Below are 12,178 nucleotides of genomic sequence, written 5' to 3' on the forward strand. Positions count from 1 at the left end.
ATATTGGGAATTTGCACAGAAGTGTTTAAGGGTGGGACCTGCAGGTGGGACAGGTGACATCAGCTCTCTAAAGGTGGGCTGGGACAGCTGGGGCTGCTCAGCCTGGAGAGAAGGATCCAGGGAGATCTCAGAGCTCCTTCCAGGGCCTAAAGGGGCTCCAGGAGGGACTTTGGACAGGGACATGGAAGGAGGGAATGGCTCCCACTGCCAGAGGGCAGGGTTAGGTGGGATATTGGGAAGGAATTGTTCCCTGTGAGGATGGGCAGACCCTGGCACAGGTGTCCAGAGAAGCTGTGGCTGTCCTTGGATCCCTCGAAGTGCCCAAGGCCAGGCTGGAGCACCCTGGGCTGGTGAAAGGTGTCCCTGCCCATGGCAGAGGTGAAATGGAATGAATTTTAAGGTCCTTTCCAACTCAAGTAGTTGTTTTGGTTTTGCCCAAGCTGATTTTCTATAACCAACTGCAGCAAAAATTTCAAATGTTGCAAAGAAACACTGAACTTTACACCCACATTCAGCACATACTTGGGCACTTTCCTTTTCTTCCTCGTCCTTTCTCCTCCAGCACTTTAAACAGATCTGGCTGGTTACTAGAATACTGACCCAAGGCAGCAAGGGAAGGGATATGATGTGAAAACACCCCAAGGAATGTCGCTGGAATAATCTAGTAAATACTTCCAGATTTTCCTTTCCAGCTCTGAAGTGTTTTGGCTTTAGCAAGGACTAAATTAACATTGTGTAATGGATGGGGCTGGAATCAGCCTGTGGATCACTGAGGACAGCTCTGTGCTGGGCTGCTGCACACCCCTAATTTGGTAATGTCACCCAAATCGTGATTTTGGTGGGGTAAGATTGAAGTAAGGGAATGTTCCAAACAGGAATGCAAAGGAAATCGCTGTCCTTGCAGCCAGGAGAGGCAGGGACAGGCAGGGACAGACAGGGAAACCCAGGAGCGCTTTCTTTCCGAGACAGATGCAAGGAGCAAGGGAAGGGAGCTGGGCAGTGCTTTTGGCAGCAGGGGACTGTGGATTTTCACTCTGAAGGAAGTCCCAAAGGGAACCTCACAAAGCCAGAAGGGCATCCTGGCTTCTGGGGCCGGGAGGGATGTGCCAGCACTGCTGGAAGGGACACAGGGGACAAAGGGGCAAGGGATGTTCAGGGCTGCTCAGGCTTTGAATTTTGCAAGGTGACAGATGAAACAGAGCGTGATTGAGGGGGGATCTTCACTGAGGGAGAGGCGGGCCTCTCTTTTATGCCTCCAGCTGGAAAAAAAACCCTGGAAAATCCGTGTTTACAGACACTGGTGTGCGTGCCGGAGTCAATCGGCAGAGGGCAGTGACACTCGCGGGCACTGCTCATCCCTGGCAGCCTTCACTCCATCCCGCTCCTGCCACAGCAAGGACACCTTCCCCAGCCTGCCCAAACCAAACCCGGCTTCATCCTTGAAAATCAAACTCCAAGGGATGCTGCAGACCCCACATCTGGCCGCTTTTTGGGTTGGGTTTTTTTTTTCTCCCCCCTCCTCTTCCCAAAGCCCACGTGATATTTTTCTCTGCGCTTCAAAGCTGGGGTTTGTTTGTTTTTTCAAGCCCGAGAGCTCCAATTCCAGCATCTGCGTGGAAGCCGACAGGAAATAACCCGTGTGGCTCACAAGCAGTTGAGAGAACATGCAAGGGCAATATTTATCTTCCCCTTCCGTGGATGGGAGTGGAGACACGCAAGGCTCCTGCCACTCACCGCATCCCGGCAGGAAAGGACAGGGTGGAGCCGCAGGATCACAGCATTTCGGGGTGGATTGGGAGAGCTGGGAGCCAGCAAGGGCAGAACGGCAATGAGGAGGAAGGTTTGGAAAGAGACAGCCAGGAAGGGATGAGGGAAGAGGCAGGGAGATGATCAGTACAGGGAAATTTGGGAGAGGTGCAAGGAGTATCTCCAAAGGAGCTGGCAGCTCTGGGGTGAAAGGCACTGAGATCCCACTTTAAACACCCAGTTGGTCTGTCAGGTTTTATGTTCATCCATGGGCTTTCAGATCAGTTCATCCTGGGAAAGCACTCAATCCCAAAAAAAAGGGAAAGCTGTTTTGGCACAGAACCCACCCCAGGGGAGGCTGCCCATCACAGCTGACTCAAACACAAAAGAGCAGTGGGTTCATCTCTGGCTTTGCGAGTCATTTTGGTAGAAGGTTTGGATTTCCAGGCTGGATTTCTGGCAGAAGTGCTAAGATTTAAGCCACATTTAGGAGGTTTAAAATGTCAAACCTGTCATTAAATGGGCAGAAGATTTTGCAAGTGTTGAACAGCCTCCTGAAGGCTCCTAAATGTGGTGGGGAAAAGCTCTGGGAAGGTCCCTGTGGAGAAGTTCTGTGGGCTGGGAGCACTGGGCACTTGATAGATCTGGGTAACTCAACTGGTCTTTTATCCAGCAGCCTCCCAAATAAATCTCCTCCTTTCCATAGAAGAGATTCTCATTTCCAGTGTCTTTTTAGATGGACACAGAAGTGAATAATCTCCTTTCACATTGGACTCAGTCACCCACCTCACACTGAATTATTTCAGTTAATTTTTACTGGCTTTTGCTCATTCCGTGTTGCACAAACTCACTGGAAGGAATTTATCTGTGATAATTAGGATATGATAATTAAAATAAATTATAATAAATCCCATGATAAAGGATTTGGCTACAATGGCTCTGAGGTGCTGCTTCTGAAGGGAAAGAAGCACTTCAGCCAAGCTCCTTGGTTTAACAGGACTGAGGAAATCCAGACAGGAGAATTCAGACCCTTAGAACAGCAGGTAAAACTGAGGTGTTGAAGGGCTGGATCCTCTCTCAGTCCTCAGCTCACTACAACATCCAACAACAGCCTTGGCATGCTTTGAAAATACAAAAAGAGAAAAATTAGTTATTGCTTACTGGTTATTCCAGCAAGGAATCTTCCCCAGTTGTGTCAAGCATGCACAAAGAGAATTTTCAGGGAGAACAGGCAGGAAATGGGATGATCTGGGGGTGAAATGAGGAGCCAGTTTGGTGTCCTGTGCTTGTAAGAGGAACAAGGCTGCACAGGCACCCCAGAACGACCTTCACTCCCAACCCACTGCCTGGACAAGTGGTAACACGAGCTCCTCCTCACTTGATTTACCTCTCTGAAAGCAGCTCCTGGCTCTGCCCCTGGACAGCCAGGGATTCTTGGGGACAGAATTATGTCACACCCCTTTTGGTTTCCTCAGGCTTCACCCAAAGCCATTTCTAATCAGAGAAAAGGCTCCCAGTTCATTTATTACACTTCAGGTTAGGGTTTGCCTTGCTGTCTGGCATCAAAGACAAAAAAAATCTGGCTGTAAACCATAGAATCACTCCTTTGCAACAAAATTCTCATTCAAACATTTATTTAGACTCAGTCTTAAACCTGATTCCCCAGCAGAAAGTTTCAACCTTCTTCACCTTGCTACAGAAACCTGACTTTGAGCACAGTGTGAAGCTTTCAGGATGGATTAGCGGATAAAGGACGTGCTTTCAGCATGGATAAAGACATCAATATAAGCAGAAAGGCCACTAAAGAACTCATCATGCCCATGCCAACAGCCTGACCCGGGCTAGAACTCAATGCAGACCTTTCCTAAGGGACTGAGAGCACTTCCTCTGTTTTCCACACATCCCTTCCTCCCATGGACAATGCCGGGCACGGCAGGAAAAGGAAGCACATATGGTTTGCACTCCATGAAGGCTCTCTGCAAGGAAAGGACACAGAGAGGCTGTGGGGCTGTCAAGGACCCTCTCACAGCAGGGGAACAGAAGCAGGGTTGTGTCTCTTTACAATATATGACATTATGCAGCCCCAGTCAGTGTCCTCTTCCTGCTGATTCCTGCATTTCAGTGGGACTCCAATAAATGCAGTCGATGGCCTGAGATAGTCCACAGGGAAATAAAAAAGGATAAACTACCAGCATTTGGAATGTTTGTGGTGCAGCAGTTTGTCTTGGCAAGGTGTATAATGAGATTTCCAATAAACCATCACCCAGAGGAATGAGACTTTTTCTCTTCTGTGATACCAGCACAAGTGGTCACACAACTCATGTGAGGGCCCACATTTGGGCATCTGCACATCCCATAAAGATCAACTCGAGACAAAATGCAATTTTGCCTTTAAAAACACCAATGGTGGCTCTTTTATTTATCTGTGGCGCAGCAACGTTGCACTCGTGAAAATACAACACACGGTCCATCTTCCAAGATTACCGTCATATAAATCCAAGCCTGGATTAATTTGATGCCTGCCTGAGGTTGCATTGAAAAATGTTATTCCTGGCTTGTCCCAGTTAAAGATCTTCACCCATGTCACTTATCCAGCTGATGTGCAGTCTGGCTACTGGGCTACCACGGCCAAACAGCCGAGTGCCATGGAAAAACACCACGAAAAACAGAAATCGTGGCCGCCCCTTGGCCGCCCGTGCAAATCTGCAGCCGACAACCCTGCTAGAAAATGTGCATTGCTACATCGCTGTCAGCCAGAATCACGGTTTAGAATGGAGAGTGGGAATGTGGGGGGCGAAAAAATGATCATGTTGAGAGTTTGGTGTCTCTTTTGTTTCCACACTGTATTTAAAGACAATCCGGAGTCAGGTGCCAAACTGGCTGCGGGTTGGGTTGGTGGCGGCTCAGGCAAGCGCCGATGCCAAAAGCTTCATCGGGGTTTTGGCATCAGCAGCCAGCAGCAGCCCAGGCTGCATCCCTGAGGCTCTTTGTCATCCTAAAACAACGGCTGAGGAAGGAGAGCATGGCAGCCATTCCCTCTCCTGCTCCATAGGCTCCTCGTGGCTGGAATGAGGTGTTTTGACTGAAAAGGCAGGGAAAAGGCACCTCCTGCCCACAGTGGAAGCAGCAAAGAGCACGGACAGCACTCGGAGGGGGGGGACAGACTTAAAATGCAGCGGCAATGAAAGACAGAAGGAAGGTGCCCACACACCATTTAGGATATCAGGACTCATCCCGAGGCTCCTCTCCATCCCACAGGCATAACCCTGCGGGGAAGACAGGAGCCCCAGGCCCAAACCCTGCATCTCTGCGGGGTCAGCGGGAGCAGGGCAAGGCACAGCTGTGCCCTGAGCGGGGTCATCGCCCCTCAGAGACCCCCGGGGCAGCGGCGGCTGCGGCCGCGGCCCCTCCGCACCCGCGGGCGGCCACACACAAAAGGCACCCGCTCCCGCCCCTCTCCTATTTAACGACTCCTCGTCCAATCAGCGCCGGGGGCGGGGCTAAACCGGGAGGATTGACAAGCCCCCGAGACCCCTCTCCCGAAAGCGCGAAGGGGGCGGGGAGAAGCGAAGCCGCAGCCAATCACCATGGCCAAGCGGGCGGCTCGGCCAATCAGCGGCGCGGGGGGCGTGTCCCGCCGCGGGGTCAGGCCGGGAGCGAAGGCGCCCGTCGCTCCCTGTTCCTCCCGCTCCGCTCGCGGCCGAGCCTCCTCACCGCGGGATCCCTCCGCCTGCGCGCAGCGGCCGGCGGGGTGTGCGCGCCGCTCCGTGCCCCTCCGCCCGGGAGGGATTATTTCCCGCGGTCGCGGCGGCGGGGCGGCCCCGGCGGGGCCGGGGGATGGAGGCACCGGGCGCCCGCCGGAGGGACGGAGGAGCCGCCCCGTAAGGGAGGAACGGGAGCGCAGCGGCCTCCTCGGGGCCGCCGGCGGGCGGGGACCCCGCGGCCAGGCCGCGCCTCAGCGCTCGGGCCTGCGCCGCCCTCAGCGGGGCCCGGCCCGGCCCTGCCCGCCCGGGGCTGCCCCAGGCCGGGTGTGCGAGCCCCGGCCGGGGCGTGCTCGGCGCGGGGCACCATGGTGGAGAAGCGGTGCCCGCGGCTGCAGCGGGACGGCGTGTACCGCTGGTTCTCCGAGCTGCCCTCCCCGCAGCGCGTGGAGTTCCTGTGCGGCCTCCTGGACCTGTGCATCCCGCTGGAGCTGCGCTTCCTGGGCGCCTGCCTGGAGGACCTGGCCCGCAAGGATTATCACTCCCTGCGCGACTCCGAGATCAAGGCCAACAACCCTGCCGACCTGGGCAGCCTCACCAACCTGACGGACGAGGTGGTGCGCAGCAAACTCCTGGTGTCCCTGGCCCTGCTCGGCTCTGCCCACCGGGAGGCCGCCGGGGTCCTGTTCCGCACCCTCACCCACATCGACTCGGTCATCAACAACTACGGGCTGCAGCTCAACGAGGGCCGCACGGGGGATGAGTTCCTGTTGCTCTTCACCATGGCATCCAACCACCCGGCGTTCAGCTTCCACCAGAAGCAGGTGCTGAGGCAGGAGCTCACCCAGATCCAGAGTCTCATGGCCAGCACCAGCAAAAATCCCAGCACCTCTGCCCTCAACACCATGGCAACCTATCCTGGCTGCCATAAGGTGGGTATCCTGCTTTTTGCACGCTGGAATGGCACCGGGCTGTGTCTTCGGCTCTCATTTTAAACGGTGCTCTAGCACGGTGTAAATGGCAGCTTCAGAGGCTGGCAGTCGGGTGGTGATGGGGATGGTCAGCTGAGGGCACAGGCAGAGGATGGATGGAGTTTTTCCGAGCTTGTGACATTTAAATGAGAAGGGGTTCAGAAGCAGATCAGCAGCAGCAATATAAGCCTTCCCTGATTGCTTCTCAAAGCATCTGCTGGGGGAACAGTCCTGCCAGTGCATGGAAAATCAGCTTTAGGAAGAGAAATAAATGCATCTCTAGATAAAAGCATCTGTTTGAAAGTTCCCTCTGGAAAAAGTTGGAAAGGAGGAGTTGCTGTCCAGTGGCAAAGCATCTTGGTGAGACTGGTTTTTTTTTTTGGACGGATGCGATGGCAAACATTTGGAGTTGCTGGTGTTAAGCTAAAAGAAACGTTGTCGTTTTCTGTCACTCTGCGTCCCTCGGGCATTGATCCTGGTGTCGGGGTTCACCGTCATTAACTTGCTGTTCTTTCATTCAGTTGCCAACAGTTAGGCCAAACAGGAACGTTTTAAGATGTGCTGTAAGTCATTAGATATGTGACTGCTTAATTGCTGTCAGCCCGCTACAAATTAGGGAGTCAGAGTGTCTTTCTGCCCGGTTTTAACCCGCTTGAAAGTTCAATCTAAGCACCAGCTTAGAGGGTGCTTGTGAGAAGTTAACGGGCTGCACCTTTGAGGATGAGTGGATGATGCGTTACTCTGCTCTTGGGTAACCTTGGGGAATACCTTAAAGCTGTCAAAAGCCCTGTATTGGAGTAATATCCTAAATAAAGCTGTTTCTGAGGGCTGAGTAGAAATTTCACTAAGGTGAGCACTCAATTCCAGACTGAGACAGAAATGTTCCCCTGAATACAAATTCCGTTCCAATTTCATGTTTCTTTAAGCGCCTCTGATTTGTAAAATTGAGGTATTATTCTTCCCTTCCTGTTTGTGCCTGTTCCTAACCTGCTGTAAGAAGGGGAAAGAGCAAGGTATGGGAGAGCCTCTTCATTCAGGTGAAACCTCCATGTGGATAAAATACAGCTGGAAAGAATATTTCACACAGGATGCAGAAGGGTATAATTAAAGCCAGAAAAAAGCTTCTTTTCAGATACTGAACTACTTGCAGCTTTCCTTATTCAAATGATGCAGCGACCCTGGGTTAGAAAGGAAAGGCTGTAAATCATATCCAAGTTCCCCCAAAAATAAGACAAGCAAAAAAGAAAAAAAAAAAAAAAGATAAAATCAGGCAGGTAAGAAGGTTTTTGAGAGTCTTCTTTCTGAGCCGCAGGATTTATGGAACTGAAAAACTCCGGCACTATTTATGTCAATCTAAGATGGACGGAGAATCCATCCTGCCATTTTTCCTGCCAGGAATAAGGCAGCCAGGATCGTTTGATTTTTTTCTTTTCTTCTGAGCTCACTGAAGGGTTGTCTCTTTAAAAAGCACATTTTTATAGAAATCTGTGTTGAAGAATCTTGGTTGCTAAGTACAGAGTAGTGAGAGGGAACACAAAGGTGACTTTGCCTTCACAGTCTCTGAATGTGCATTTTGTTTGAAGTGATGCAGATTCCCTTAAGATTATTTTTTTTTGGTTGCTCTTAACTGGGTGATTCTTCTACTTTTAGAGTAAGCAGTTGGCTTAAAGCAGGAGTTGGATGAAGCAAGTGGAAAAAACAATGTCTTTCTCCATTCAGCCCTGTTTAATTATGCACAAATAAATTCCGAGTCCTTGTGGTGTTACCAAGTGATGCTGTGACAATCCTTGTGCTGTAACCATCACCTAGAAAAAAACAGCCAGTGTGGATGTGGAGAGCAAGTGAGTACCCTGGGCTGCTGCTCTTCCTCCTTGGAATTGGAGAATTCCCTCCCTGGTGCCAGCACTTTCTCATGGCTCCTGTTGCTTTACTCCAGTGTGAGCCACGCTGAGCTGGGGCTGGAAGCTGGGTGTTAAATGGGGGAATTCTGCTCCTCTCTGAGCTCATCCTTAAGGAACTGGAGAAATGCTCACCATTTGAGGTCCTGAAAAACTTCAGGAAGCTGGGATGGCATGGATGTGAGAGGCAAACAGGGAGCTGTTTGTGAACTGGCTGAGTTATCCTCTAGCTTTCCCCTTGGGAGAGTGGGAATAGGGTGTAACTCTTGTGTAACTGTACCTGCCCTGCTGTTACAATTTCTGATTTATGGTTAACTTGTTTAGTCAGGGAGATACAACAGAAATCAGAGCACTGCTCTTTGTTCTCCTTGCAGAAACAAATGGGAACGTGCTGCTTCTGCTTAGCCAGCCCTATTAAAATATGCCCCAACCTGATATTAGCTATAACTTTTTCCAGAGGATTGGACCTTGCAATCCATTTTCCATCTCCTCTTTCACATTTAACAGTGAAATATCTCAAAATCAAATAGTGTTTAACAGTGAAGAGACTGAATAGTTGATACAAATTTGCTGTAAATATTTTGTGATTCCTCAAGTTGCTTTGGGATAGGTGAACACAGCTGAAGATGGTCAGTGATGCAAACTGCTTTTTGCTGTTTCCTTTTACTGCCTGCAGTTGCCAGCTGTGGAGGAGGCTTAAAACAGCTGCCCATATTTTTTTTGTGCTTTTTCAGATGCTTCTTTTCTTACCTGAATCTTAACTTTGCAGGAAAAGGTGGCTGTGGCTGGCTTTAAGTAGGTCAGTAATTATTAGATTGATGGTTTCTACCTGATGGTATAAAATGAACGTTTGATGAACAGGAGGGAAAATGCTGCCCTCTCTACATTGCCTTGGACTCTGTGAGGATGGAATTACAGAATATCCTGAGTTGGAAGGGACCCACAAAGATCATTGAGTCCAGCTCCTGGTCCTGCCCAGGACAGCTGGGGGGGAACAGGGACAGGAGGAGAGGGAACGGCCTCAGGCTGGGCCAGGGGAGGCTCAGGGTGGACAGCAGCAGGAATTTCCCCATGGAAAGGGGAATCAGGAATTGGAAGTGCCCAGGGAGGGTTGGAGTGCCCATCCCTGGAGGTGTCCAAGGAAGGCCTGGATGCACTCAGTGCTCTGGGCTGAGGGCAAGGTGGAGATTGATCACAGGTTGGATTTTATGACCTTGGAAGTCTTTTCCAGCCTCAGTGATTCTCTGCTGGAGTGGATGGCGGATGGAAGCACAAATCTGAATTTGGATTCTGTGACCTACTTGGATGCTGGACATCATATGAATCTCTGCATGGACTTCCCCTCTCAAGAGCTCCACTGTCAGTAACTCTAAGGACAGAACTTCAGAGCTAGGGAAGTTATTCATGAATCTGTCACTCGGTTTCCTGGAGTTGTTTCATCTCCACATTGAGATCGTGCTGTGAAACCAGGGAAATAACGAGAATGCTTTGGGTACTCAGCACCTGCTCTGCTGTGACAAGAGCTCTTCAGTGCAGTCGGGGTGATGAGCTGTAGGTTTAGATCAGATATTGGGAAGGAATTGTTCCCTGTGAGGGTGGGCAGGCCCTGGCGCAGGTGCCCAGAGAAGCTGTGGCTGCCCCTGGATCCTGGAAGTGTCCAAGTCCAGGTTGGACAGGGCTTGGAGCAGCCATGGCAGAGGCTGGAATGAGATGAGCTTTAAGGTCCCTTCCCACCCAAACCATTCCATGATTCTGTGATGATGGTTCTGATCTGGTTGCAGGTTCAGCTGCAGAGCCAGGGTCAGAAATAGCCACCCTGAGTGCAGTTTGTTTGCAGCTGAAGGGAAATGAGGGGCAGTGACCCCGTGGTTATGTGGCTGTTTTGGGCTGGTATCTTGTGAATGGGAAGGAGGGCTCTTGTCCAGTCAGCTTCCAAATACTGCACCAATGGCTATTTCAAGTTTATAGCATAAGGTACTATTTTTCACTCATGCTAATTCCATAGACTCCTCTAAAACTTCCAAAGAACTCAAGGCTGTGTATTGGGAGCTATGGAGTTGCTCTGAGGGATCCATTTCAAGCACCTTCACCTGCCTGCACTGTTTGCCTTAGGAGCATGAATGGACATAACTCCATTGAGAAATATTCTGATATTTTTATTTCACCAATGGAGTGATGAGTTATAAAAAACCATCACTTACTTGATGGGCTGAAACTGAGTCACCCGCACAGAGACAGCAGTGTAGCTCTTAAGTGATCTATGTCAGCTTTTTATGGCTTTTTTTTTAGCTTTGTAGGGATAAATCATGACAAACTTAATTTTTAGTCTCTTTGAGGGTATTTCATGGATTCAGCAGATGACCATGTTGAGAGCAATTGCTGGCTGGGATTAGAGGTGTTTAGTCACTGGTATCAGGAGTTGCTATCTCAGAATGATCTCACTTTCCAAACCACATGAATCCAACCTCAGGAGCTGTAGGGATGGGTCTCGTAGCTTCCAGCTGATGACATTGCCAAGCTCTGCATGTCTTCTGCATATCCTTTGAGAATTTTTGGGTTTTGAGAATTTTTGGGTACTCTAGGCAACGGGGATTGCACACACCTCTTGATATTCCACTTTAAAAATGTGAGGCTTCCCCTTCTGGCTCTTTTCTTACTCATGGTTTCAATTGAAATGTGATAAAATGGTTCAATCTCAAACCTTCAATATTTTCAGAAACGAGCTGTACATGTCTTTGGTTGCAGTGCAAGATGTAAAAAAGGATGTATTCTATTACCAGCTGTTAAAAGCAGCTGTGGCAGTGTTCTTTATCTCTTGCATCCATCCTCCTTCCAGAGGGAAATCTTCTGTTAGTGGGCCATTTGGCCTCACTGCAGGACTGACAAAATTCCATTATCCCACTGGGAGATGCTCCACCCAGGGGGAGGAGCCAAGCATTCCTACCTGGATATAATGGGAGACTTGGAACACCACAGGCAGCCTTTCCCCACTGGATTCCCAGAGGAAAACAGGACCCATCTACATCACTGGAGCTTCAGAGGAAAACTACACCCTTCTATGGGATCATTGCTTCAACAGAACCACGTCTGTCACTGCAGGAGCACTGCAGCCACCATTTAATCAGACTGCTACCAACACCCTGACCAACAGTGTCAGCTTGTATTCTGATTCTCTCAGTGTTTTTTTTCATACTACTGCATTTTTATTTTAATTTTCCTAGTAAAGAACTGTTATTCCTATTCCCATATCTTGCTTGAGAGCCCCTTAATTTCAAAATTATAATAATTCAAAGGGAGGGGGTTTACATTTTCCATTTCAAAGGAGGTTCCTGCCTTCCTTAGCAAACACCTGTCTTTCAAACCAGAGCAGCATATAAAGGAATCCTTGAGAGACAATGATCTTGGGTAGTAACAGTATTAATTAGCACCAAATTCACTTTGCCTAATCATATGTTACATGATGAACTTGAATTTAGGAACCTAAGGGAGTTTGCTTGGGAAATGCACCGTGCAACATCAGGAACAGAGCAGCCAGAAAAATGTGTGTTGAGGTAATAATGATGATGGTTTTTTCCATAAACTGTTTTCCCATTTATTTTTGCACGACCTGAATGAAGTTTTTGTTTTAAAAGTGCATTCCACTTTTTTAATTTACTCTTTTTTCTACTTATTACCTCGTAACTGTTAGTTGTTGGTGAAGCAACACTGAAGTGAGCCTCGTTCTTGTGGGATAAAGATTCCTGTTGAAAGGTGTTGGATGTTTTGGACTGTACCAGCTCCAGACTGTTTTAGTGGAATCGGTGCATGAGCTGGAGGAGATCCTGCAGCAGATCCTGTGTGGAGCCAGCAGTAGTTAACCACA

General features: G+C 49.5%; 1 protein-coding gene across 1 annotated transcript in view; it reads left to right on the top strand.

The window, feature by feature from the left end:
* Nucleotides 1-5,731: 5,731 nt before the first annotated feature.
* The window catches only part of ZCCHC14 (zinc finger CCHC-type containing 14), a 49,599-nt gene continuing 43,152 nt past the window's right edge, over nucleotides 5,732-12,178 (top strand). Inside the window, exon 1 of the mRNA XM_015640013.3 lies at nucleotides 5,732-6,379. Coding sequence (XP_015495499.1) covers nucleotides 5,816-6,379 — 564 coding nt within the window. The 5' untranslated portion in view covers nucleotides 5,732-5,815. The remainder of the gene's footprint in view (nucleotides 6,380-12,178) is intronic.

This window comes from Parus major, chromosome 11, assembly GCF_001522545.3.
Source record: "Parus major isolate Abel chromosome 11, Parus_major1.1, whole genome shotgun sequence".
Lineage (NCBI taxonomy): Eukaryota > Metazoa > Chordata > Aves > Passeriformes > Paridae > Parus > Parus major.